The following is a 26,048-nucleotide window of genomic DNA, read 5'->3' on the forward strand; positions in this document are numbered from 1 at the left end:
ACAAGAAAGACCTTCCTACTTTAAGTTGCTTCCCCTCTCTCTTCCCCCCTCCTTCTCACTCGCCACCTTCATACACTCGAAACGTAACACAACATATGTAATAATTTAATCTTGAGCAGATGGACTAGCATTAAATGAAGATGAGTGGACATGAGTTATTGCATTGTGTACTTTATCCTAATTTATTAAATTTTACTAATTTTTACCAATTTATTGGATTTAACTGGGCAGGTTTGATGCAACACATATTAGCATCGTATCTGATGTAAAAATAAAGAAACTGAATGAAATAATCAAATGATGGAATATAATTGCGATACCAATTTGCAAAGTCACTTATCATCCAGGTACTCTCAGTCAGTAACATAAATTACAGCTAATGTACTTATTATACAGCTAATTATACTTATACCTTCCTGAATTTTAATGACACATTCAACCAGAATTTTTGTGTAAGTTGCATTGTTTATCTGGCAACCAAATTACGAAAAAATAAAATTGATATTTTCTGCACATGCTTACTAAAAATTTACTAAAAAAAATTTCTTATTCAATGACATAAGAGTAATCAAATTCTAAATTCCTACACAGGGTGTCTTATATGTAGTGCCAATTTTTCGGTAAATTTCATAAAAATTGGTTAAAAACTCTGCACATTATAAGTGAAAAAGACATGATGAGAATTGGAATTTGCATGTGGAAAACATTTATATCAGTTGTTATAATTAATCAATTATATATATTAATAATATAATAATTAATAATGTATAGCATAACAACATATTACATAAAACATATAAACAGTGAAGTGTTATGATTGAATTATATTTGTAGGTCTGTTGCTTTCTGTGGCGAGACTTTAAAAGGAAGATCAGCTCGCATTCGCGCTTTGTAGTTGGGAACAACAGAAAACCAACTTCAGTAGACCACTGCTGTGGCGACAGTGGGGTTCAAATCCAGGACCCCGCGACGCGAGTCTGTCACTATGACATAGCTGCCAACTTTTGAAAATGAAAATTCGGGAGATTTTCGCGCAAACCCGTATTTTATGCTAAAACCATTCCCTAATAAATACAATAGGGATTTTTCCAAATAAAATAGGGATTTTCCAAACATAAAAGTTAAAACGTAGGGAATAAAATCCCTACTGAAGTCAAATTAAAATAGGGATTTTCCAAACATAAAAGTTAAAGCGTAGGGAATAAAATCCCTACTGAAGTCAAATTAAAATAGGGATTTTACACACATGGAAGTTAAACCCTTGGGAATAAAATTCCTACGCAAAAAACAAGTGAAATTGGAGGCCAAAACTTCAATGATGTAAATATAAATATTGTGTTCAATCAGAAACGCTGTGAACAAACATTCTGCGCGAATGACCCCAAAATCATCGGAAGATGAAGGAAAACACCGTCAATTTTTGAAGAACACTGACTTTTTGTGACACTTGCTCGATGCTTTTTTTTTAAATTTCACATGAGTGATGATGGCAGTCTTTCCATGACCGATGTTTATGTCCGTAACACAACTTGTACAAAAAGGAAAAGTAGGCCCTCTTCTGGAACGTTTGATGAAAGGAAATTCATCGGAATAAGTATCTTTAAAATTGATTAAATATGTTTTTGCTTATCATTATTCATGCTTTGTTATATCGCACGTACGTAACTTCAACAAAAGAAATTTTGACCATATACGCGTCGCTAGAATCTTCGATTATTATCCAGGACTATTGGCTGCTAAGCCATTTCCCTGCACGATAAGACAAACAACTTTCTTGTTACTATCAGAGGGTTTGTAAAACTTCCTTAAAAAGGGAATTTCCCCATTTACGACGTGTGACGTCATTTCGAAAGGGAAAAAAAAGAGGCTTCATGCCCCACAAGAAATTCCTTAGGGATTGTTTTCATAAGCGGGGATTTTTTTTAATGAAGTAGGGAATTTTTAGGGACAATTAGGGATTTTTGTGATTTTCGTAAAAATTCGGGAGATTTAAGAACTTTTCGGGAGGTCGAGCGATGAAGCTAAAATTCGGGAGATTCCCGAAAAATTCGGGAGACTTGGCAGCTATGCTATGATCACTTGACCACCACAGAGGCATTCACTAGGGGCTGTCCAATAGCTGTTCACTATTTTAGAAATTGAATTTTAAGACTCAGTTACTATTGTAAAATTTCTTCCTAGCTTCAAACATTTTTGCAAGCTCTCCATTAGAATATAAATTTTTGATATCAAACTACTTACGCAGGAGATTCCTGAATATTTCGAATCCCTTGTTCCATATCGTCCCGAAATTCTTTCCATACAGTGATTCCAAGTTTCCTTTTGAGTTCTTGCATGCGTCTAACTTTAGAAGATAGAACTTGACGTAAAGTTGTGATTTCAGATTCAATCTAAAGTGAAAATCCACAGTGATACAAGATTATGTACAGATTTATTATACAATCAAATTACCCGATGAGTTATTTTTAAAGATTAACACTAGAGCTACAGCCATACACAAGTTTCATATTTGTGGGCCTCTTTTTCAGTTTCTTTTAAAGAAAGCACTGCTGCAATCAGGGGCGGCTCGGGCTTACCTGCCGCTCGGGTATGAAGTCTCATATGCTGCCTTTAAAGGCAACCCTGGTGGGAGGCTGGCAGGGCTTCAATCAAGATAAACTGAGATAACCTCTAGATAAACCTGATTGGTTTCAGAGGTAAGCCGCACACCATTGTTTACTGTAAAAAATTGTGACCATACATCCCACTTTTGTGTGTGTGTGAAGCAGAGATTTTTCTACTTTTTGATTCCAGAATTATTTTACCGTTCTTAATAATGCCAGATAACAGGAAATTTAATCCTTAAAACAGCACTTAATTAGAGGAGCCATCATCACTTAATGATGTATAGCAAGGTTATTTTATTAAGAAATTTACTTCAAAGATGTTTCTGTTAGTAACAGACTGTTACTCTAGGGATAGATGCCTGGGCGGTGCACGGCATGAAATGTTACTCTAGGGACTGCACAAGTGAGGCCAAATTTTTCCTGTGCTTCCGGACCATTCTGGAAAAAATACTGGGTGAAGGAACCAAAATTCATACTTGCCCCTTTTCATAGAATACAGGGGTGGCTCTTGGGCCATGTGACTTATTGTGGCTGTATGGGAAGCCACTCAAGAGGGGTGCTAAGTGTATGGTGAATGGGTGAAAAAAATTTCATTGGCCGAAGAAAATTATTCCTGTCCATTCTGAAGAGGCCCTAAATCCGAGATGGAAAGGCCCAAAATTTTTGTTAGGAATTATTGGAAGAAGTTATAAGAGAGAAACATGGCATATATATGACCCACGAGGGTAAGGCTAAAAAGGTCCAGCCCGGGGCCTGGAACTTTTTTTTCCCGCTATAAATTAATATCTGGCTTGAGGCTTACAAAAGATTACAGCCTAGGGGCCCTGACCCAGAGCTACCCCAGATAGAGGCTATATCGAATCGTAGGCGCAGTCTATTTATTCCCTCAAGTTTTCTCAACATCTTCATTGTTGTGGTATAACTCAAAAGAATGATGTCACGTGAATTTACAATGTGCAAAATTTTTTGAAATTTTGGAGACTTAACTGTCTACACTGTCCCCAGGTGCACAGCACCCCTTGCACCCTTGCTTAAGCTGCCCCCGGCTACAGTGTTACTTCTAGTGATTTATCACAATTTTTATTTTTAGTTAGCACAAAATGATTGATAGCTGCTACAACTATTATTATGGCATCCACAAATCTACAATCAGATAGAGAAAAAAACTCAAACTTCAATCATTCAGTGCAGGGTTTAAGCTATGGTCACATTTTTCGCAAAATACAAAAGAAAATCATAAAATGCGAAAAAAGTAGTAGCCACTTTTGCAAAAATGCGTACAGGAGGTATGAAACGAGTAGACATCCAACCATCAATCATTACATTAGCATTGTGGAGCTTTTTCCCCCATTTTCGCTTTTTGCAAAAGGAATTTTTTATCCAGCTTAAACTCTGATTCAGTGATGTAATTACACCCTGTGGGAGAAAAAAGAAAACCGGCTGTACTCACTTGAACACTTCTCTAATTCACTCCATCATATCTGTCCAATCCTCCCGTGGTATCAAGATATCAATGAGATAACATAAGACCTTTGTATTCATTAAAAGACCCACCATTTCCTACAGATGTCTTTGAAACTCTGCCAGTGCATTTTTAACATGAATATCATACATTCAAATTGTCCTGTTTCACCTAGAGCTATGAATGCCATTTTTAACTTTGTGTAACAATAGTTGGGGAACCCCTGGGGAACAGAGACGTAGCATTTGCTTCCTCTATTAACAATAAATCATCAATACGTGGCAATGGGAATTCGTCCTTCACTGTCTGATTGTTCAATTGACTGTAGTTCAAAACTAACTAACTCTCTCTCTCTCTCTAATCGGTTCTCACCTGCTTTCATCTTTACCAATAATACTGTGCAGGAATATGGTGACCTAGTTTCTGAGACTATCCCATTATCTTTTCATTCTTACACAATATCACTGATTGCTGTCCTCTCAGACACATTCTATACAGCAATAAACAAATTGGTTTGTGTCCCACTTCCTTAATGTTCATCTTAGTCAACGATGTGTATTCAAGTTTAAGGGAAAAATGTCTCTACACTCATTCACCAATGACCAAACTGCATGCTTTTCTTCTTCCCATTTGAATCATCAAACTTTATCTAATCTAGACAAATTTATTGTCCTTAACATTCTCATCCCTCACACATGATAGAACCCATACTGAAAATTTTCTTATTGCGAGACCGTGACTCATCAGCAGTTCATCCGCCAATAACACATCATCCTTGATACAGCATCATCCTTGCAGGATACTGTTCCTTGATCCTATGATGACCTCACTTAAAGAAAAATCAGTTGAAGGTTTCACTACTTCATCCACTGGAACATCTGAATCCTCACATAGCTCACCACATGCAAAAGAGTTTCCTATAGCTAACGCTGGATTCTTCTAATTCCCTCATGCTCAGTTCATCAACAATGCTTGACGGATGACTGTTACGCTGTCCTTCAAACTTCACACCATGTTCCCCTACATTCAAGATCAGAACCATTGTTTGACCCCACTTCACAACTTCCGGCAAGACATCAGCATTTCCTTGACTTTCTTTCATCAATACACCTCCACATCATCTGTTCTGGAATCAATGACCTCCATTGTTACACTGTTCACTTCTTATGGATTCATAGTCATCAGCTGTATCGTTTTCTCCTCAGAGCTGACATCTTCTTTGGCAATACTTTGGCAATTTACTTGCATACCAAAAGCGCAGTTTTCCACCACTCCTGGAAAACTATCTTTGGCGGCATCAGATAGTTCTGTCCAACTATCAAGTCATTGACAACCAACACATTCACAGCTGACTGCACACCATCCACTTCCACATCAAGTTTCCCAAATGCAACTGCTGATGGCTTTACCACATCTCCATAATCAAACAATTACGATTTCGGCACATATTTGAGCTTCAGCTCCGTTGACTTGTCGACAACAGTGTTTCTGAATATGACGACATGTCATACTCTCATCTCCCTCGGACAAGCATGCAACACATAACCCAGGTATTCGCATGAAAAACATCTGGGCTTCCAGTTCTGTTGCTTAGGGCCCTTTCACACAGAGCGGGTCTGGAAGAAGTTTTAACTATCGGTATATACAAAGCCCCCCCCAGAGCCGTCATTTCAACTTTTTCCAGGGGGGGGACGACAAAGTACATGTACTCAATGTATGTATATACAGAGATGCCACTGGACTTCTAGGGACCCAGGTTATTTGAAAAATCTGGGTCCTTTTTGAGTGAAAGTGTGTGTCCCTCTCAAAAAACATTTATCTTGAAAAAAATTATGCTTCTCCCCCCCCCCCCCATAATTCACTGGTATCTCTATGAATTTTCTTTCAGTATGCCCTAGGTTTTTGGTCACCTGCTTATATTTCTTTGTTGAGACTGAGCGGTGGGTCATGTTCCGGGTAAGAGAAGAAAGTATCTGTGAATCAAGTATAAAATTCATTCCTAAAAACATGATCTATCCAAAGGTTCATTTACTTTCACTGTCTACCAGTAGGAAAAACTTGCAAAAAGACGCTCATTAGCACTGAGAAAAAAAAAAAATTTAATGTATGGAATTCCGTACATGTAATAAATCTACACTGGTGAAATAAATTAAGAGAATTTGAATATTTTATTGAATTTCATGAAAAGAACTGAACTGAATGTAAAACCACTGCTTCTAGACAAAAATGTGAATCTCGTACGTCAAATACGTAAGCGTACACGTGTGTATAGGCGGAGCCAGTAGAGAAACAGGCTTTATAAGCGCGCGTAAGTTAAGACACATTTCGTTCACTAGCACACCTCTGCGAATTTCTTGGTGTTATTTTGCAGCAATCGGTTAATTTCAAATTGTAACAGTAAAAATGAGTAACCACCAACGTTTAGATGATGGAATGAGGTGGCGAATTGTGGGGAGGCTAGAAGCAGGCCAATCTCAAGTCCAGATTTGTAGAGAGTTCAATTTAACACCCAGCGTCGTGTGTAACTTATGGAAACAGTTCCAGGATACCGCATCCATCGAGAGAAAGCCTGGGCAAGGTCGTCCAAGAGCCACGATAGCCAGAGAAGATCGCCATTTGTCGATTATAGCGAGGCGTAACAGGAGTGCTACAGCTTCTCAGCTCTCTAGTGACTTGTATGCAGGCACAGGAACCCGTGTATCAAGGGCGACTGTTTCCAAAAGACTTCATGAGAGAGGGTTGTTTGCAAGAAGACCTGCTGTTTGCGTCCCGCTCACTTCTACGGACAGTAGAATCCATTTATCATGGTGCAGAGAGCATAGAGATTGGAATATGGATCAATGGGCGACCGTTCTCTTCACTGATGAGTCCCGGTTCAGCCTAAGCACCGATTCTCACTGTATGTTCATATGGAGAGAACCAGGGACCCGCTACCTACCCTCCAATGTCTGCAAAATCGACCATTATGGCCGAGGAGGTTTAATGGTCTGGGCAGGAATCATGTTGGATGGCCGCACACCTCTCCATGTCTTTGAAAGAGGCACTGTGACTGGTGTGAAGTATAGGGATGAGTTCTTGGAGCCCTATGTTCGCCTTTTCAGGGGTGCAGTTGGTCCCGAGTTCATTTTAATGGACGATAACGCGAGGCAACATAGAGCTCTTCTGCTCTACGATTTTCTAGAAAATGAGGATATTCGCCGGATGGATTGGCCAGCCAGATCTCCAGACCTTAACCCAATAGAGCATGTCTGGGACGCTCTGGGGAGGGCAATTGCAACTCACAACCTCCCTCCGGGAACCATCCAGAGAATGAAAACAGCGTTGCTGAACGAGTGGGACCAATTGCCACAGGAAATGATAAACTGCCTTATTTCAAGTATGACATCACGCTACAAGACCTGTATATCTGTAAGAGGGGACCATACCCCCTATTAACCCATTTTTTTTTATTTATTCTGCAACCACTGTTTCATACCTTCCGACTCCAACGAGTGTTATGCACGATCATGCGTGTGTATTACAATTATTGAATGGTTATTTTTTGTATTGTATCAATGTATGTACATATCAAATTTCATTAAAATCGGTACAGTACTTCTAGAGATAATCGACCAAGTCTGCAAATTCTATTAATTTCTTACACCAGTGTAAAACAAATACACAGTTGCTCCCACTTATAACGTTTCTCCCATTTAGAATGTTTTTCCACTTAGGGCAACTTACTTTTGTGGTGCTAACAATAAGTAATTCTCATTGAGATTTCCTGTTTAAAGTGTTTTCCTATTTATAACGGTTTTTATGACTGTTTTTGAAAAACGTTATAAGCAGGGTCCACTTTGATTAACAGTTGAAGGTACACATTCATATCTTTACACTTATATATCAATGTATAAATTCCCTTCCGATTGATTTTACATTTCGTTAAAAATACCTTAGCATTTTCAATATCTTCTGATCAAATTCAAAGCAAATTAGATTCTCTCTCTCCTCAGACACTTTTCTCATTCCCTATTCATACTTTGGTTTTCCTGGTGAAATTTTATTTTCCTTCCCCGAGATGTTCCACCATTCTGATCTGTCGCCATTTAACTGCCACATATTTTAACACCTGAATATGGGAGCTAAGTTTCTCCAACACAAATCTGACATAACACTGTGCTTATGTGTGTGCGCCCAGCATTTGGAGTGTTTTGTGTTCAGTAGGTGGTGCCATCTATCTAGCACCGCAACTAGATACTTTCTCAAACGGGACAAGTACACATTTTGGAACACCCATGTAATGTAGAAGCAGTTATAAAGGGTGAATTTGGTGCCCCTGTCTAGTTCAGGTGCCCCTCAGACTGGGCCGCCTGCCCCTCCCAGTTGCGGCCCTGCATCTATTCTCCAAACTGGTAAAATGTAAGCATATTTGTGTTGTAGGTCTGTGTGATCGCCGTGGCAACCAGAAGGTTTTTTTTTAAAGAATAGCCAACTAAAAATTTCAAATCTTTAGAAAATCACATTTTTAGCCGATTAGCATTGCGCAATCGCAAGTTCCAAACACTGATTTTCACACAAAACAAAATTTTGGGGAGGTTATAAGGGGCCTCTTCCTCCCCGCCCCCCCCCCCTCGAGATCAAAAATTAAAATTATTTTTGTAGAGAATTAAAATATTGGAATAAAATAATTAATTTATACTATCTGTGAAGAATTCGATTCTGGTGCCCCTCCAAACCCCAATCCTGTGTACACACCCGTGATTTTCGCGATGCGAAACGGTGACTACTACATAGCAGCTAGATGACAAAACTGGATATTCAAGGTCGAGGTTTTACAGATTCGGTTTTTTTCCACGATATCGAGAAGGTCTTACAATTTGAACGAGCATTCCAATCCTTTACGATTTTTTTAAAAAAACGCACATTTGCAATATTGTAGGAACAAGACAAATTTACGCCGTAGAGACGCTGTCTTTGAATGCCGGCCGATAGCTGCGAAAGTACCGTAATTTCCTGTATATAACCAGAAGGGAGAAAATCTGCAGGGTAATAAAAATCCGAAATTTGAAACTTCTGTACACTGCCCCTCATTCAGGAAAGCAACTAGATATTCTTGTTCAGTCATCAAATTTAAGATAAAAAAATTACGAGTCGAGTCGGGCCAAGTTAAAAATAAACTATCATCATCAAAGTCTGTTTTATTCAAGGCAAGTGAAAAGATAAGATACAAATACACAACATTCAGTCTATATAATATAGAGCCAGTAATCCGCCCATCTGGAGCTATGAACAAAACCACCAATGAAAACAGGTTTACTCGGCGCCGTATTCAAAAGTGAAGATAACATCAGTATCAGAGAAGGAAAAAAAATTTATCGCTCAACGCGAGCGGATCAACATAGGATGCGTGATCATACGAAAAGAAAAATCAGCATTTCTGCCTAACAGATATCCCTCATCTTAAGCCTGGTTTTCCTAGGAATAAGTTTTTTGCACAGCGTGAACTGAATTAGGCCATTTCGCACAGGCAGAAATGTGTTACATAATTACACTACACATTTGTGTTTTCCTAGCGTGGCACATCACATCAGGGCAGCTATATTATAGTACATGGCCTTGGCATTGCAAAAGCATAAGTGGATACAGGTTGTCTCCCTAACAAGGCCGCTAATGTCCACCTTTTGATCTTCTGCCTATGCCAATAATTTTTTTAATTGGGGGGAGGGGGGAACAGTCTTCATTGCCCCCCTGTATCCCCACCCATTCAATCAACTTTGCAAAATCACCTAAGCCTTCAGGTTTTATGAATATTCAATGCAATATATTCCTACATATGCCCTTGCGAGTCTACATACATACATCTGTGATATATACAGACGTCTGGCAATCTAAGACAAACCCCTCAATATTTTCGTCATATTGGAGTTTCTTCACCACCTGCAACAAAAACTTTCCAAAGCAAGCTCGTTGAAAACGCATCCTGCAAATGCAAAACTACTAAACACACTATTGACTAATATTAAGGATTGGATTGGATTTTAAATTTATTGGCGCAAGGACCAATTTGGTCAAACTGCGCCAAAACAAATATAAAAATAAGAAAAATGTCCTTTTGTCATGTCAAAAACTAAAACTGTGCATGATAAAAAAGCAACATGAAATATAAAACAATGACGAAAATTGTAAAAACTATAATTTGTCGTATAAACCAATGGCTTTGATGAATTTAAAAATGCGAGATGCATCGCAATGGTCATTTAAAATGTCATGAAGTGAAAGATGACTGACCAAAAGCGGTCGTAAAATTATGACGATGGTGCGAACAAGTAAAAGCATGGGCAATGGTAAATGGACTTTGACAATGAGGGCACTGCGGTTGACTCTCTCGTAGTAAAAGATATGATTGTGTGATGCGACTGTCTCCTATGCGTAACCGGGCAAGCAGAACTTCCTCCTTTCGGTTAGCTCTGCAGCTCGAACGCCAATGGCCGATAGTGGGCTTGATAGAATGTAGTTTGTTATTAATTTGATTGTTCCAGTGATCCTGCCAGCGGCGATACATCACTTCTCGGAGAATTGAGAAGTGGTCACTGGCAGGAACCAGAAGGCTATTGTCAATGTTAGTTGTTGTTCGAGCTGCGGTGTCTGCTTTTTCGTTGCCCGGTATTCCTACATGACTTGGTACCCAGTAAAATTTTACTGTGGTACCGTGATGAATGAGGTGATTCAATTCATGAAAAATGGCATGAATAAATGGATGGGTATGAAAAGTGAAATAACACAGTGCTTGTAATGCACTGAGAGAGTCGCTATAAATGATGCATCGTCGGTGGCGTTTGCGTCGTATATGACGTAGAGCCTGAAGGATTGCGTACAGTTCTACCGAATAAATAGAGAATGTGTCGGGAAGTTTGAAAGATGTCTCCTCACAGCAGATGTAGGCACTACTGACATGCCCAGGGATCTTAGAGCCATCGGTATATATGGGGAAGTACCTGTTGTACCTACCCCTGTGCCTAAAGAATATCTGTCGATATATGACATCTGCTGTGGTGGCTCTAGGGTATAATGATAATGAAAGAGACATCTGGCAGAGACTGCTCCCATGGTGCCATCCACACGACTGATGTCTAATTCTAGTTCTTCCACAAGTGCCCTCATACGAAGACCGTAAGATGGAACACATGAAGGGCGAGCAGCAAAAAGTCTATGAAATGACAGATTAAAAATGACATTATGAAATGGATGACCTAGTAAAGACTTCATTTTAATATAATATTTCAACATACAGACTTTCCATAGGGGTCGTCCGGAAAGCTCCAGAACAAATGCGGAGAGCAAGATGATGAACTGGGTCGAGCACACTCAGATAGCTCCGACGTGCTGACCCGTATACAATGGAACCGTATTCGAGCTTTGATCTTATTAGAGCTTTATACAAGTGAATGAGTGACTTACGGTCTGCTCCCCATGATGTAGACGAGATGACCTTCAAGAGGTTCATCGTCTTCATGCAACGAGCTCTCAATTGTGCAATATGAGGTTTGAAAGTGAGTTTTTTATCGAATGTGATGCCGAGGAATTTTGTATTTTCTACTATTGGTATTCGACTATTGTTTAGAAACAATTGTGGGTCATCGTGTAGGTCTCGACGCAGACAAAAGTGCATAGCGACAGTTTTGTCAGCAGAGAAAGAAGCCGTTATTATGTGCCCACTTGCTGATCTTGTTGAGTGCGGTTTGTAATTGTCTCTCGGCTGTCTTCATATTCACTGATTGATACGATATCAACAAATCATCCACGTAAAGTGCGCCAGTGACAGAAGACGGGAGTTGGTTCAACACACCGTTGAGTCTTAAAATAAACAGTGTAACACTTAAAATACTACCTTGAGATACACCTTGTTCTTGGATTTGGGGAGCTGATAATGTACTTCCGATCCGTACCTGGAAGATGCGTCGAGCGAGAAAGTTCTTAATAAAAATGGGCAAGTTGCCCCGCAAGCCGCAATTATAGAGGTCGGAAAGAATTCCGTGCCTCCAAGTACGGTCGTAGGCCTTTTCTATGTCGAAAAATATGGCTATTATATGCTCCCTCTTCACAAATGCTTGTCTTATTGACGTCTCAAGGCGTAACAGATTGCATATTGTAGACCTGAACCGTCTAAAGCCGCTTTGATGTTTAGATAAAATATTGTTAACCTCAAGGTAGTGCATAAGGCGATAGTTGACCATGCGTTCCATGAGCTTACATAAACTGGTCAAAGCAATAGGTCTATAACTGTTCGGTTGTTGAGGATTTTTGCCAGGCTTCGGGAATGCAAGAACTATGGCTGCTCGCCAGGTGTCAGGAAATGAATGGCTGACCCAGATTTATATGATGACTATATGAGTAAATGTGATAGTGATTCAGATGAGAGATGCCGAATCATGGAATAATGAATGGCATCAGGCCCTACAGCTGAGTCAGGACTTCGCTGCAAGGCCGTCGTCAGTTCATGAAGGGTGAACAATGAATTGTACCCCTCCGGTGTAAAAGGCCGGAAGGTGTACGATGTACGTTCGGCTGATGATTTAATGGGATGAAACGATAGGGGGATAGTTCGCATTGCTGGAAACAGCGGCGAAATGGGCGGCGATGGTGTCCGCAATATCAGTCACATCGCTGATGATAGTGCCATTGGTATTTAAAATGGTGATGGGATGAGACTGATAATGACCATTGATTTTTTCGGATCCGGTCCCAAATGATTTTGGATGAAGTTGATGAATTGATTCCCGTCGTAAACTTTTGCCAGGACTCACGTTGAGCCTGGCGCCTGGTTCTTCTCGCTATCGCCTTTGCTTTTAAAAATGCCAACTTGTTTTCATGGGTAGGATACCGCCAAAACCTACTCCATGCTTTCTTTTGAGCTTTAATTGTAAGATTGCATTCGTGATTTCACCAAGGTTTAGGAAATTTAGGAAGTTTCGAGGAGACTTCGGGTATTGTTTCATTGGCTGCTGAGATCATACAACTGGTCACAAGGTCGACACAATGGTCGACTTCAGGTTGCGAAACCATATTCTCCGTGATTTCTGCCTTGACCGTGAAGTCAGCCCATCGGGCGGCCACAAGCTTCCACCGAGGTGGTCCCTCAGGTATGCTATGGCCTCGGTAAAGGCACTTAACCACTAGAGGAAAATAATTGCTCCTGTGGAGGTCTGGATCAACCAACCAGGACCAGTTGGGCAAGAGTATGGGTGAACATAACGATAGATCTATTGCAGTGAAACCATTGTTTGGGGCATGAAAATGAGTGAAACTGCCATCATTCATGATGGCAAGGTCCATATTGTCTAACAGACGTTCAACCATTTCCCCACGAGGGGTGTTGCTGTTAGAACCCCATATCATGTTATGTGCATTGAAGTCTCCAAGAAGAAAAAAATGGTGGTGGTAATTGATCAATCAGATCTTCTAAATCGAGAGATTTGTAAGATGGTGTCATTTGGTGGCAAATAAATGGAACAGATGGTAACTCTTAGGCCTGTAGATATTTCCACCGCGATGGCTTGCAGGTTCGTGCGCAGCGTTAGAACGCGCGACGACACGTGGTGTGGAACCAACAGAGCAACACCGCAGCAAGCCCTACTCCCGTCATCGTAATTGATACGGAACAGGGAATGTCGCCTGATATTCCATGTCTCCGAGGGCTTCGTAAAAGTTTCCTGGAGTGCCACGCAAACAGGATGATAGTGATTGATCAAATCCTTCAGATCTTCGTAATTGGATCTAAGACCATGAATGTTCCATTGAATTATGTTGACCATAAATTAAGTAGAAGTAGATGGTTCAAGGTCCTTAAATTTATTCCGGTGTAGTTTACGGCGAGTAGTACCGGAATCTGATCTATTGTCAAGCTCCATGTCACCAATTGATGTGTCATCAATTAGTGACACATTCTTCATGGATGGACATTTCAGCGCTCTCTGTACAGCTTTTCGTGAATATCCGGTCTTTAACTTTTTAGATTTATTTCCTGAATTAATCTTGGGTTTAGTACCAGGTTTTTTGAACGTGTGCGCTGTTGCTTTTCCTGCCTCTTCTTCGTAGGTAGTGGACTCCCTCCGGAATCCAGCAGAACAACAGCAGCCACAACTATTACACGGTTGGTTAGATGATGATGTTTGAGTTGATGTATCAGCTATTGGTTCAGTCTGAGTTGTTACAGAAACTTTGGTGATACTGTTAGTCGTAATAGCTGTTGATGGATTTGTTACCATATTAGAGTATGATCTACTAGCTATTGCAGTTTGGTTAGGGATTATACGACGGCGTGCTTCAATATATGAGATGTTATTAAGGACCTTGATCTTCGGGATCTCTTTTTCTTCATTCCATTTCGGACACTTTCTGTCAAATGCGGGGTGGTCGCCACCGCAATTGACGCACTTGAATGGTAAATTAGTGCAGTTGCCCGAAATGATTTTGAGGTTATAATAACCTATTTTGATATCTTTCGGCAATGTTGGTGATAAGAATGTAAGAATTATGTTTCGTGTGGGAGCTGGATTACCATCTTTGCGGCACATAATATGTTTGGCAGATGTTACGCCTTGAGACGCCAGCTATTGTGTTAGTTCTTCTTCATCCATGTTAATTAAGTTATTATCTGAAATGACACCACGTGAATAATTCAACGTGGGATGGATTTTGACTGTTATTGGAATTTCTCCGAGAGATGTGAGCTTTTGAATGAGTTTGGCTTGTTTGGGTGTGTTAGTTTCGATGAGAAGGTCTCCTGAACGAAGGGCCTTCACTGATTTCAAGGTACCTACTGTGCCATAGAGAGCTTGATCTATTAGAAATGGCGATACTTTGGCCAGCTGTTTCTCAGTATCCGAAGAGTGCAGAAAGAAAAATGAGACAGTTGATGAATTTGTAGCAGTTACAGTGACGTGTTTGGTTTGAAGCAGTTCTTTGACGTTTTGGTGCGTTTTGATTTTTTTCCCATATTTGAATGGGTATTGTTCCACTCTCACCCAACATGCCCACCATGGAGCCCTACGAGGGGATGCGCACACATAACCGATGAAGGTTAGTAGCAATGCCAGGAGCTATACACCAGAGCTATACACCACCAAAGCAGGCGAGCAGACGCGTTCGAGATCCAAGATCGTCGTGAAGCAGCACCAACAAACCTCAACGATGTCCGGCAGGCCCGGCCCCTCTACCTGCCCAGTAGTGTAACCCCTTCAGCCACCGAGGCGAGAACAGGACTAATCCAAGCCTCCCGTTTTGGCTGAATCCGAGGCCAAAGCTAGCACATCAGGCTAACCAGGATCCCCATCTCCAGCCTTACGGGTCTCCACGCACGGCAAACACGAAGGTAGACAGCATCCCAGATAGGGCATACGCTAGAAGCAATGCCCCATCTGGGAGGACCCCTCCCCACCTAAGCGGAGCCCACAATGAGGGGTGATACATTAAAGACGAGAACAGGACAAAACGAGACTTAAGATAAATACTGTGAGATGTGTGGAAATATACATGTAATCTGGGCTATTGAAAGTGAAAGATATGAGCACAAAAATGCGATGACAATGACGCGTGATAGATTTGGCATTACCCAGAGTGCACCACGAGGAGGTCTATCACATTACACCCCACTAATATTAAGCCATGTGCACAACAGCAGCTTTGCACTGCGAAGCATAGTGGGCTCAAAACAGATTAAAAGACCCAAACATTAAATGAAGCAAGGTGTGATAGGTGGAGCAGTTTGTTCAGTCAGTTCAATGATCGGTGTTAATAAGCCGATAATATAATAAGCCGATATAATAAGTTGCCGAAAATAGCAATTTGCTGTCGGAATCGATGCACATCACCCGACAGAGATGTGCATCAGAAGAGAACGCTGTCTTGATAGAATGTGTACGAACAAGCCCATTTCTTTACTGATTGCATTAATGTGCGCAGGCAAAACGTACTGGCACAGGTAAAATAAAAAAATTAGAAGTAACGTTTCTCATATGAGAGTCGAAGCAATTGTTTAAGGGTGCAAACAGTCTAGCCAATTTTCCAATTCGAGGGAAACAGGAGAGGACAGATCCAGTCCTGGGACTCTAAATGAGATAATTCTCATTTTTGTTTCTTCATGCTATAAATTCACTATACGGGGCCCATGAAAAAATTTGCTTAAGAGCCCCAATGCAAGATGTGGGGTCACTAGATCAATGTTTCTCAACCTCTGGAATCCCGCGCACAATGTGGATTTCCTTTTCTTGATTGGAAGGCCTGAGCATACACAAGATTAATGGGAAATAAATGGGTAAAAATAAAGCAATAAACCAATCACGGCCCAGTTTGGCGGATGACAGGGCTCAGCGGTTGAGGTACACTGCACTAGACCAACCAAGGGCCTTTTCGAACGATAGATTTCACATATTCCTTTTCCTATTCACATTTTTCGAAGTCCAATATTAGATGCTTGTTATTTGCTCTATCGTCATGCTCAGGTGTCCATCTAGACCAGGGTTTTCCAACCAGTGTTCTGCGGAAAGGGTTCCCGGAACCCTAGGTTTATAGGTCCCCAATATAATGTCTGCCCCAATGTAGGGTGGCTACATATTGGCATTGTTCTTTTATGTTGCTACTCACCCATCAATCCCTCCAGGGCAAAAAAAAAATGAATAGAACCTGAGAGAAGAAAGAAATATTGAATGCCACAGCTTCTCCAAAGCCTAGATTTTTTGGGGGGGGGGGTGCCGAAATCGAAAAAAAGATGTCTGGAAAATCAAAAAAAATCTGGCCTTCACTCAGATTTTATGACTTTTGCTGGACTTCTGTAACCTTTTTGTCATTCCATGACTTTTCGGGGGCTCCGTGTCTTTCCCGTGTTGGCAGATACCCTGATAAATATGGATTAATTTTTCCATTCAAAATGAAATTCTCTACCAAAATTCTTACCGAAACAAGCTCAGTTTTTAGCTCTTCCTCTACTTTGGCACGACTTACAGGATCCAGCAATGACAAATCTTGAATACCACTATCCAAGGAATAAGAACTGACATCTTCAGTTGCGTCATAGAAATTATCTGAAAACAAATTAAGGTAGTATGACAGATATAGAGAAAACATATTGAAGACAATTTCCTTCATTTTCTTTTCTCATTGTCATAAGATAAAAAAAATATAAACCTATTTGATTGATTGCACACTGATTGCACACATCTTCATCAAAAATAATATGGAGCAACACAGATTTATTTAATCTGTGTCTTCATTATTTACAACTGTTCTTCATTATTACAACAGTTGGGATACATAGACATCTAATACATAAAATTGATTTTCTGTGTCTATGTTCTTTATGTAAATCTATAATTTTACATGTACATGAAACTGGGTCAACTTGTGTGAATGATAGACTACTTTAAAAGTTCGCCAGAGCTGGGCAAATGCCCGAAATGGGCACAAAACTGGTTGGCAACAATGGTTTCTAGGTCTCAACAATCACATTTGGAATGTTTACTTTGGTTATCGTGGTTCCTTAACAATGTGTTTCAGACATGTATATGCCTTTATAATGATTTTCAACTTTTTATACTTTTGTATAATGGAGAAAACCCAGGCATCAGGATTAGTTTTTGACTTCGGAAGATAAATCAGCATTGAAACAGTCAAAAACTGTCAATGCCGTGAAATAGTTTATCCCAATAGCTATGTTAATAATTAACAAAACACTTATTTTTATGTAGATTAAAGGGACCAAATTATGGATTTAATGACCAATATTTGGAATTATAATTACCAGGGTTGGTAAAAAAACCAAAAACTGGGTTTTTGGTTTAAACCGGTTTTTGTTTTAATTACATTAAAAACAATAAAATTTCTGAAAAATCATTCAAACTTCTAATAATTAATTAAAATAAATGTTTATTAATGTAATTAACACTATTCTTATATAAATTAATCACAATAAATATTTCTTACATTTCAACAACCAATTTTTGCTCAACTCAATGGATTACTTCACAGGTTTGAAAATTTTTTATTAATCATATATATAATATAAAGATGTTTTCTCTAGTTACTTTCAGTATGCTTAATTACGAAACTATTTTGCAAAAAGTAATAAAAATTAGGTGAATATAATGTATTTAATGAAGCATAAATAATGCAGATTAATTAGCAATGATTTATGATATACAGGGTGATTATAACTAAGGTTCTGATTTCGAAACACTGTAAAAAAAGAATGATTGTCAGAATGACTTGAAAATTGACACGAATATTCCGGAAAAAATTCAATTTTATTTGATAAAGGGGAAAAAATACTTAAAAATGTAAAATTAATGACATCATCCAACATGTGGGAAATTTGCTCGCAGAATGGAAACGATAGCCAGTCACGGCAAAAAGATGACTTAATTATAGCACTGCATGATTTCATAATTCATGGAAACATCACAAAAGAAAAAAAATGAAGTAATTGAACAAATAACTACAACTTACTCAAGAAATGTTAAATATGTTGTCTACCTTGTTCTGGCTATGAGGTGAAAGCACAAAAATTCTTGTTCAACAACAGATCAGAGTATGCCATGATCATGATGTGGATGCGCTTTCAATTCACCTTTATTAAACCAAACGTGCCCCCACGTTAATATTCCTGAGGAACTTCTAACATATAGGGGATGTGCTGGAGATTGCAATTCTCCAAAGTTTGCAATCTGACCACTGTTCATAACATTTTGAGGTACCCCCCCCCCCCCCAGCCAGAAGTTGCAAGGGTTAAGTTGCATCCTGTTATTGTCAAAATGGGTCTTCAACAGCTGCTTTGCTGGTATTGCAATGTGCATCTTGATAGAAGTTGTTCTATCCACACACTGATGCTGTAGAAGTACAGAAATGATGGGGTTGCACAAAACAGATTATACTGCTCACCAAGTACAGCATTATCTACTTGCACTTTTTTCCTTTTGCGAAAGAAATTTCCATTGCTTCAGGAGTATCCATGCAAATTTTTAAGTCATTCTGACCAGTACTTACTGTATAGTTTTGGAATCAAAACTTAAATTATAATCACCCTGTATCTAGCTGATTATTTTTCATAAATCTGTTACTACTATGCAATAGAACCTTGATTAACTGGGCTTAACAGTGAAAGTATAAAAAAAAAACTATTGAATATTAAGACTGGGTGATATACAGTACGAGATGTGCTACTTACAGGAAAGAAAATGAAAATGTCTGTGAGGTAATGTAATACACTAGTCTTTGTCGTTTAAGGACAGCTGGTGTCTTTATTGGATTATAGGACCACCTGCCCTTAGCATGATAGTGTCACTACTGTTGCTGCTTCTTTGGGAAGGAAAAAAGAAACCGTGAGATAATGCACCACTACATTTAGATGCGTGATGCTATTGCTATCTTTATTCATCAATTTGCTTAAGATAAAGCATCAAAATGTAGCCAAAGGTTAGAAAATGTGGTAAGAATGAGAAATTTTGGGTTCTGTATAAAACTTCAAATCACTAAGGTACTTTTATATATACGTGTGTGTGTGTGTATATATATATATATGTATATACACATACACACACACACACACACACATATACATACATATACACATACATATACATACATACATATACATACATACATATACACATATATATATATATATGTATACGTATATATATATATATATATATACATATCTATATATATACGTATATACATATCTATATATATATATATATACACGTGTGTATATATATATATATTGTTACGAAGGGTAGAATTTGAAAAGGCTTGGTTAACGCATGCAAGGTTCGCGTGGCATGCGATTGTGATAATAGAAGAACGAGATTCAAAATAAACTCGGAAAGTAGCACGCGAAGGGAGAAGACGTTCGGAAGGCTGCTCTAGTTTAGCAGTAGTTTTAGCAGCTCATGTAAATAAAAGCGAGTATTTGTTCTCGAATCCTCGTTCGTGCGATTGTCTACCCATGTTCAAGTCCTCGGCGAAGAACCCTGGAGAGATCCGCGCGACGAGACGGGTCTGGTGAGAAGAGGTTGGACGAGTGACCCGGCGGCGCGACGTAACAAAACTGTAACATTGCCCCCCTCCTCGAAAGTTGCACGTCCCGGGCAATGCAGTCCTCAAATCGGTGAGTCCTCCGTAGTACTTATGGTAATAAGTAAGTCTGATGACATAGACAACCTTGAACTTCAGTGTCCTTTGAATCCACATCACGATGATGTCTAGTCTCTTCCTAAGACGACGGCGTCCTTCCCATGAGGTCTGAAGTTTCGGACACCGTTTCTTCCTGACACGGTGACGTCCTTTCCATGAAGTGTGGAGTTTCTGACATCCTCCTTTCCATCGTTTTGGACACCCTCCTTCCCAACGTTTTGGACACCCTCCTTTCCATCGTTTTGGACACCCTCCTTTCCGGAGCTTCGGGCACCACTCTTCCTGTCGTTTCGGACGCCTTTCTAGCTGTCGTTTCAGACGTCCTTCTTTCCTGCGTTTAGGATTCCAAAGCCAGACAAGGTCTCTCTCCTTGAAGTCGTGAGATGGGGCCTTCGCATCGTAGCAAACTCTCATCTTCTCGGGGCCGATGTCGATCCTGTCTCTGGCGATTCGATGCACATCCTCATGGTGCTCTCGGAATTTTTCGACGTATTCTTCCATACGAAGAGGAGCGTCTTGCGGTCGCCCAAACAGCAGGTCACTCGACAGCCGAAGATCCCATCCTATGCTCATCTGTGACGGTGAGAATCCACTGCCCTCGTTGACGGCACTCCTATAGGTCAGCAAAAGCAGCAGTAACTTCGAGTCCCAATCTTGTCTGTATTTCGACACGAACAACGAGAGGTGATTCAGAAGGGTCCTGTTGAATTTCTCCACCATCCCATCGGATTCCGGATGAAGCGGAGTAGAACGCGTCTTTTCCATTCCCAGAAGTTTGCACATCTCAAGGAACACCGCTGACGTAAAGTTTCGTCCCGGATCGGAATAGATCATCATGGGTACTCCGAATCGAGACACCCAATTTCGCACCAACACTTGTGCTAGAGTCTCGGCCTTCTCATCGGGAACAGGAAATGCTTCCGTCCAATTGGTGACACAGTCCATCACCACAAGTATAGACTTGTTACCATCGTGGGTTTCGGGTAACGGTCCTAAGATGTCTAAGGCAACTCTCTTGAATGGCGCACCAACGTTGTAGCGTTGAAGTCGGCCACAAGTCCACTTCGGAGGTCTTTTCCGGGCGGCGCATGTGTCACAGTTCTCACACCACTTCTCCACATCGGTCCTGAACTTGTCCCAATAGTATCGCACACGAATCCTCCGTACCATTCTGGTGATATCGAAATGTCCATCAGTCGCGCTTCCATGCGACCCTTTCAAAACTTCTTTCACACGGCCTTGGGGTATGATGAGTTGCCGTCTGAAAGTCTTTCCAGCCTCTGACTCCCAACGGCGGTAGAGCATGCCGTTCCTCATCTCCAAGGAGTCCCAGAGGGCCCAATATCTCTTTGTGGTCGGATTGGAAGAAACGACGTCTTGCCACCCTGGTCTGTTCCTAGCGGATTCCTTCGCGTTCTACTTTCCGAGTTTATTTTGAATCTCGTTCTTCTATTATCACAATCGCATGCCACGCGAACCTTGCATGCATTAACCAAGCCTTTTCAAATTCTACCCTTCGTAACAATATATATATATATACGTATATCTATATCTATATATATACGTGTGTATATATATATATACATATACACTGCTGGCCACCGTAAATGCAACACCCTGAAGGAAGCATGCAAATAATATGAAATTTACAACATGCATTAGCGGAGATGAAATATGCAAATGATTAGAATTTCCGCGCAGACGCACATCACGCGCGCCCGTGGCGCCACTTCAAAGCGCTATTTAAGGCTTGGAGATTTCGACGATTTGAAGTACGGCAATTGTGTTTTTCTTGCAGTTTTTTCAAAAAAACGATCAATTATGCCTCGTAGAAAACAGCGATCATCTTTTGATCAAGTATCCGAGTTCGACAGAGGAAGGATAGTGGCCTACCGAGATTGTGGATTATCTTTCAGGGAAATCGGTAGTCGTGTTGGACGAAACCAAACAACTGTAATGCGGATATGTGATCGTTGGATGCAGGAGGGTACGACGGACCGACGTGTTCGATCGCATCCACCTCAGTGCACCACTTCACGTGATGACAGGCGTATTGTGCGTATGGCAGTGACGGATCGCTCAGCCACATCACGAACCATAGCACAGCACATTCAGTCTGTACCGCATCATCCAGTGTCTGCGCGTACCATCCGACGCCGTTTACAGCAGAGTGGTCTGTCCACAAGACGTCCATTGCTTCGTCTACCCTTGACGCAGAACCACAGACGTCTCCGCCGCCAATGGTGCGATGAAAGAAGGATGTGGACGGCACAATGGAATGAAATTGTCTTTACTGACGAGTCACGCTTCTGTCTGCAACACCACGATGGTCGGATTCGAGTCTGGAGACACCGTGGAGAGAGGATGCTGAACAGCTGCGTTATGCACCGCCACACTGCTCCTGCACCGGGTATTATGGTATGGGGCGGTATTGGATATTTCCTCTAGTAAGCATTGCCGGTACTTTAAAAAGCCAGTGCTACACCTCCGAGGTGTTGGAGCCAGTTGTCCTTCCTTACCTTCAGGGCTTGCCCACAGCCATATTTCAACAGGATAATGCGCGACCACACATGGCATGCATTGTCCAAAGGTTCTTCGTCAATCGCCAGATTGAATTGCTTCACTGGCCAGCTCGCTCTCCGGATCTTTCGCCGATAGAAAACATGTGGTCCATGGTTGCTCAACGATTGACCCAGATTACATCCCCAGCTGCCACACCATATCAACTTTGGCAACGCGTGGAAGCTGCTTGGTCTGCTGTACCCCAAGAACACATCCAAAGTCTCTTTGAATCAATGCCGAGGCGTGTGGCAGCGGTGATCTCCAACAATGGCGGCTACTCTGGCTACTGATTTTGGCAGGAACCACACTTCACAGAAGTCTATAAATTTAATCATTTGATGCTTGGTCAACATGTTATCTACAAAATAAATATTGTTGCGATATCTCTTGTCTTTCTTGGTGTTGCAATTTGGGTGGCCAGCAGTGTATATATACACACACACACACACATATATATATATATATATATATACATTCAGGCCACTTTTATGAGACTTTTTGAAAAAAATCACCTATACCATTTAAAGATATACCATCAGAATGTACCACAAGAATATAAAATATGGTAAAAATGAAAAATTTTGGCTAATAATAAACCAATATGATATTTTTCAAGGAAAAAATTATATTTAAGCCACTTTTATTTGATTTTTGAAAAAAAAAACACTTGGTTTAAACCAAACAACCCTGATAATTATTGAAGGAAAAATATCTATTTTGATATTTTAAATTTTGTGATCTGCCCAAAATTTTTTTCTATATAAATCTGTTAATACACTAATTAAACTCGTTTATTTTCATCTAAAAATTTCTTAGCTCAGGGTTTTAAAGATTATTTTCAACCAAAACATTTGTTTTGCACGTTTAAATACAGCTTGAACAGAAAAACAATTGCATTATAAATGCTAGTAAATATACAATATAATAGTGCGAAAGTAAGAATAACGATGTTTGACTAAGGACAGTTTGAGAGATGTGACAGTTTAAACCATAGTTTCCCCAACCTTTTCGTCCCATCGCCCCTTGTTCAGAAATCCAATCCATAGGATCCACATATCCATAGCTTCTACTGCCCCCCCACGGAACATTCCATCGCCCCCGGGAGACATTAACGCCCACGTTGGGAATCACTGGTTAAAACCATCAAAAACTGCCATGTGTCAAAAACCTGCCAACCTTGATTGAAACCAGTTAACTTTTCATTAATGAACATTTAGCTAATAAATTTGATTTTAGAAACCTTTATCTTAAGGAACCATTTATTGTAAGGATCTCTTTTGGGAATATGTGATGGATCACGCTATCAGGGGTGCAAGTGCCCCTCATTCATTTCGGAGCAGCAAATTTCATTTTTGGAGCAGAAATTTTGAAAATGGAGCAGAACTAAACACGAACTATATCTGCAATATAAGGAGTAATTTTTCTGTGAAATGTGAAAAGTTTTGCCACAAATGGTTGAAACAAATAATTCTAAATAAATTCCATTCACAAATTAAAAGCCATTTAAATTTTTTCTGAATTATCTTATCTGTCATTAATAAAACGTGTATTACTGAAATGACGAATACAAATTATTACTCTTTTCAAATTAAGCAACATGCATACTGAAAACCTAGGCAGCAAGAATTTCTGCTGCTTGAACACCAAAATCTTATTCCTGCGTGCAGAATATAATAAGAGTTTCCATGAAAAAAAAAAAAATTGGCTTCTCACAGAATTTAAAGGAATTATTAAATTTAAAAGCAAAAAATGAGAAAAATATAAATACCTTATTTACTTAAAGAATTTCTCAACCTAATAGCATGTTAATAGATTACAAATCACGATTTGCTTTCAGAAGTACAGCATCTCAATGAATATTTTTTTCCAATTTTTTATGCCCTTGAACATAAGATTTTGTATGTCTTATTCCATTAAACATTAAAGCATTGCATGGACAGATTTTTCAATGTTCGAACAGACTTTTATTTATTTGTTAACAATGAACTCTTTTTCACTGTCTGTGTTACCATGTGCTGAAGATAAAAAAGTCTTCACCAAAACTGGCAAAATTTTGAACTTTGGGCAGCTTTCAAAGTTACAAAGTTTGAATATGTCTGCCCAATATCTATCTATTCTCTGAACTGATTTCACTTCTTGTAATTGTTTGGATTGTAGTGCAACCCATTCATCACACATAATCAATAGTTCTGTTGGTGATACAATGTTAAACAACATCCCAGCAATACGTGAGGGAGTAATGTACCGTCCCAGCAATGCACGAGAGGGAGTGCGAAAAACAAGAAAGGGTGCAAATATTTCATTCTCTCCAACAACATGTTTTGGAAAAGTAGGACATTAATATATATTAGGTATCTCACAGAAGTTATGTAAAATGAGCATGCTCCTAATACAAACTCCTTCCTCTGACTATTGTTAAGAGCATGCCCCTCCCCCACCAATGCAGTGGCGGACCGTGCGGCCATATTGGGCGCCGCTCAAGGAGGGGTGCCAAATGGAGTTGAAAGGGTGAAAAACGTTTGTCGACCAAAAAAACGTGGTCAGTAGCGCCAAAAAAAAAGGTTCTGCATGGGTAGAGATTTTTTCCCCCTCGATCCGGCCCCGTTTGCCAAATCCGGATTTTCGCGATGTGAAATTGTTACGATCGGCAACCGCCGACGATAACCACATGACCGCATAGTGACTAGATGACAAAACTATGAATATTTTAGATGGGGTTTTTACAGATTCTATTTTTTCCCAACAATCTCCGAAAATTTTCGGTAATTTAAACGAGAAAACCAATCCTCTTTTCGATGCATGCCGTCTTAGAACGCAGGTTGGCAGCCGCGAAATTACCGTTATTTTCAGTATATAACCTATAACCAGCAGGAGAAAAAACGGTCTCCGAAATCGGAATATTTATTCAGGGACTTTGATAGCCCACCAGTTATACCAATAACAGTACAGGACTTTATACTTCAAGGTAGTATAACTACTTTCCAAGGTCACGAGATAACGCGATTGTGGTAGATGGTGGGAAGTGAAAATAAAATTGAAGTTTCTTCCCCCCCCCCCGTATCTTTTTCCGTGTCTCGGAAAGAACGCGTCCCGTGAACAACATTTTCATGCGAATTTTTGCTTAATTAAGGGTATTTGACGTACTACAGTGCATTAGCGGTACCTCCGCGAACCACAAACAAGAATTGGCGCAAATGCGCAGGGATTCGGCGCCTTGGCGCACCATGTAGCAAGAGAACCGTTTCGGCGCA

The 26,048-nt window shown here is 40.1% G+C and overlaps 1 protein-coding gene across 1 annotated transcript in view; it reads right to left on the reverse strand.

Moving 5' to 3' along the window:
* The window catches only part of LOC149083289 (tumor protein D53-like), a 106,139-nt gene that overhangs the window by 68,303 nt on the left and 11,788 nt on the right, over positions 1-26,048 (reverse strand). Inside the window, exons 2-3 of the mRNA XM_089236533.1 lie at positions 16,999-17,126; positions 2,242-2,390 (exon numbers count right to left, since the gene is read on the reverse strand). Coding sequence (XP_089092659.1) covers positions 2,242-2,390; positions 16,999-17,126 — 277 coding nt within the window. The remainder of the gene's footprint in view (positions 1-2,241; positions 2,391-16,998; positions 17,127-26,048) is intronic.

The sequence above is a fragment of the Pholcus phalangioides genome, unplaced genomic scaffold, assembly GCF_987345545.1.
Source record: "Pholcus phalangioides strain wild (caught in Gottingen) unplaced genomic scaffold, Ppha-v1.0 ptg000009l_1, whole genome shotgun sequence".
Lineage (NCBI taxonomy): Eukaryota > Metazoa > Arthropoda > Arachnida > Araneae > Pholcidae > Pholcus > Pholcus phalangioides.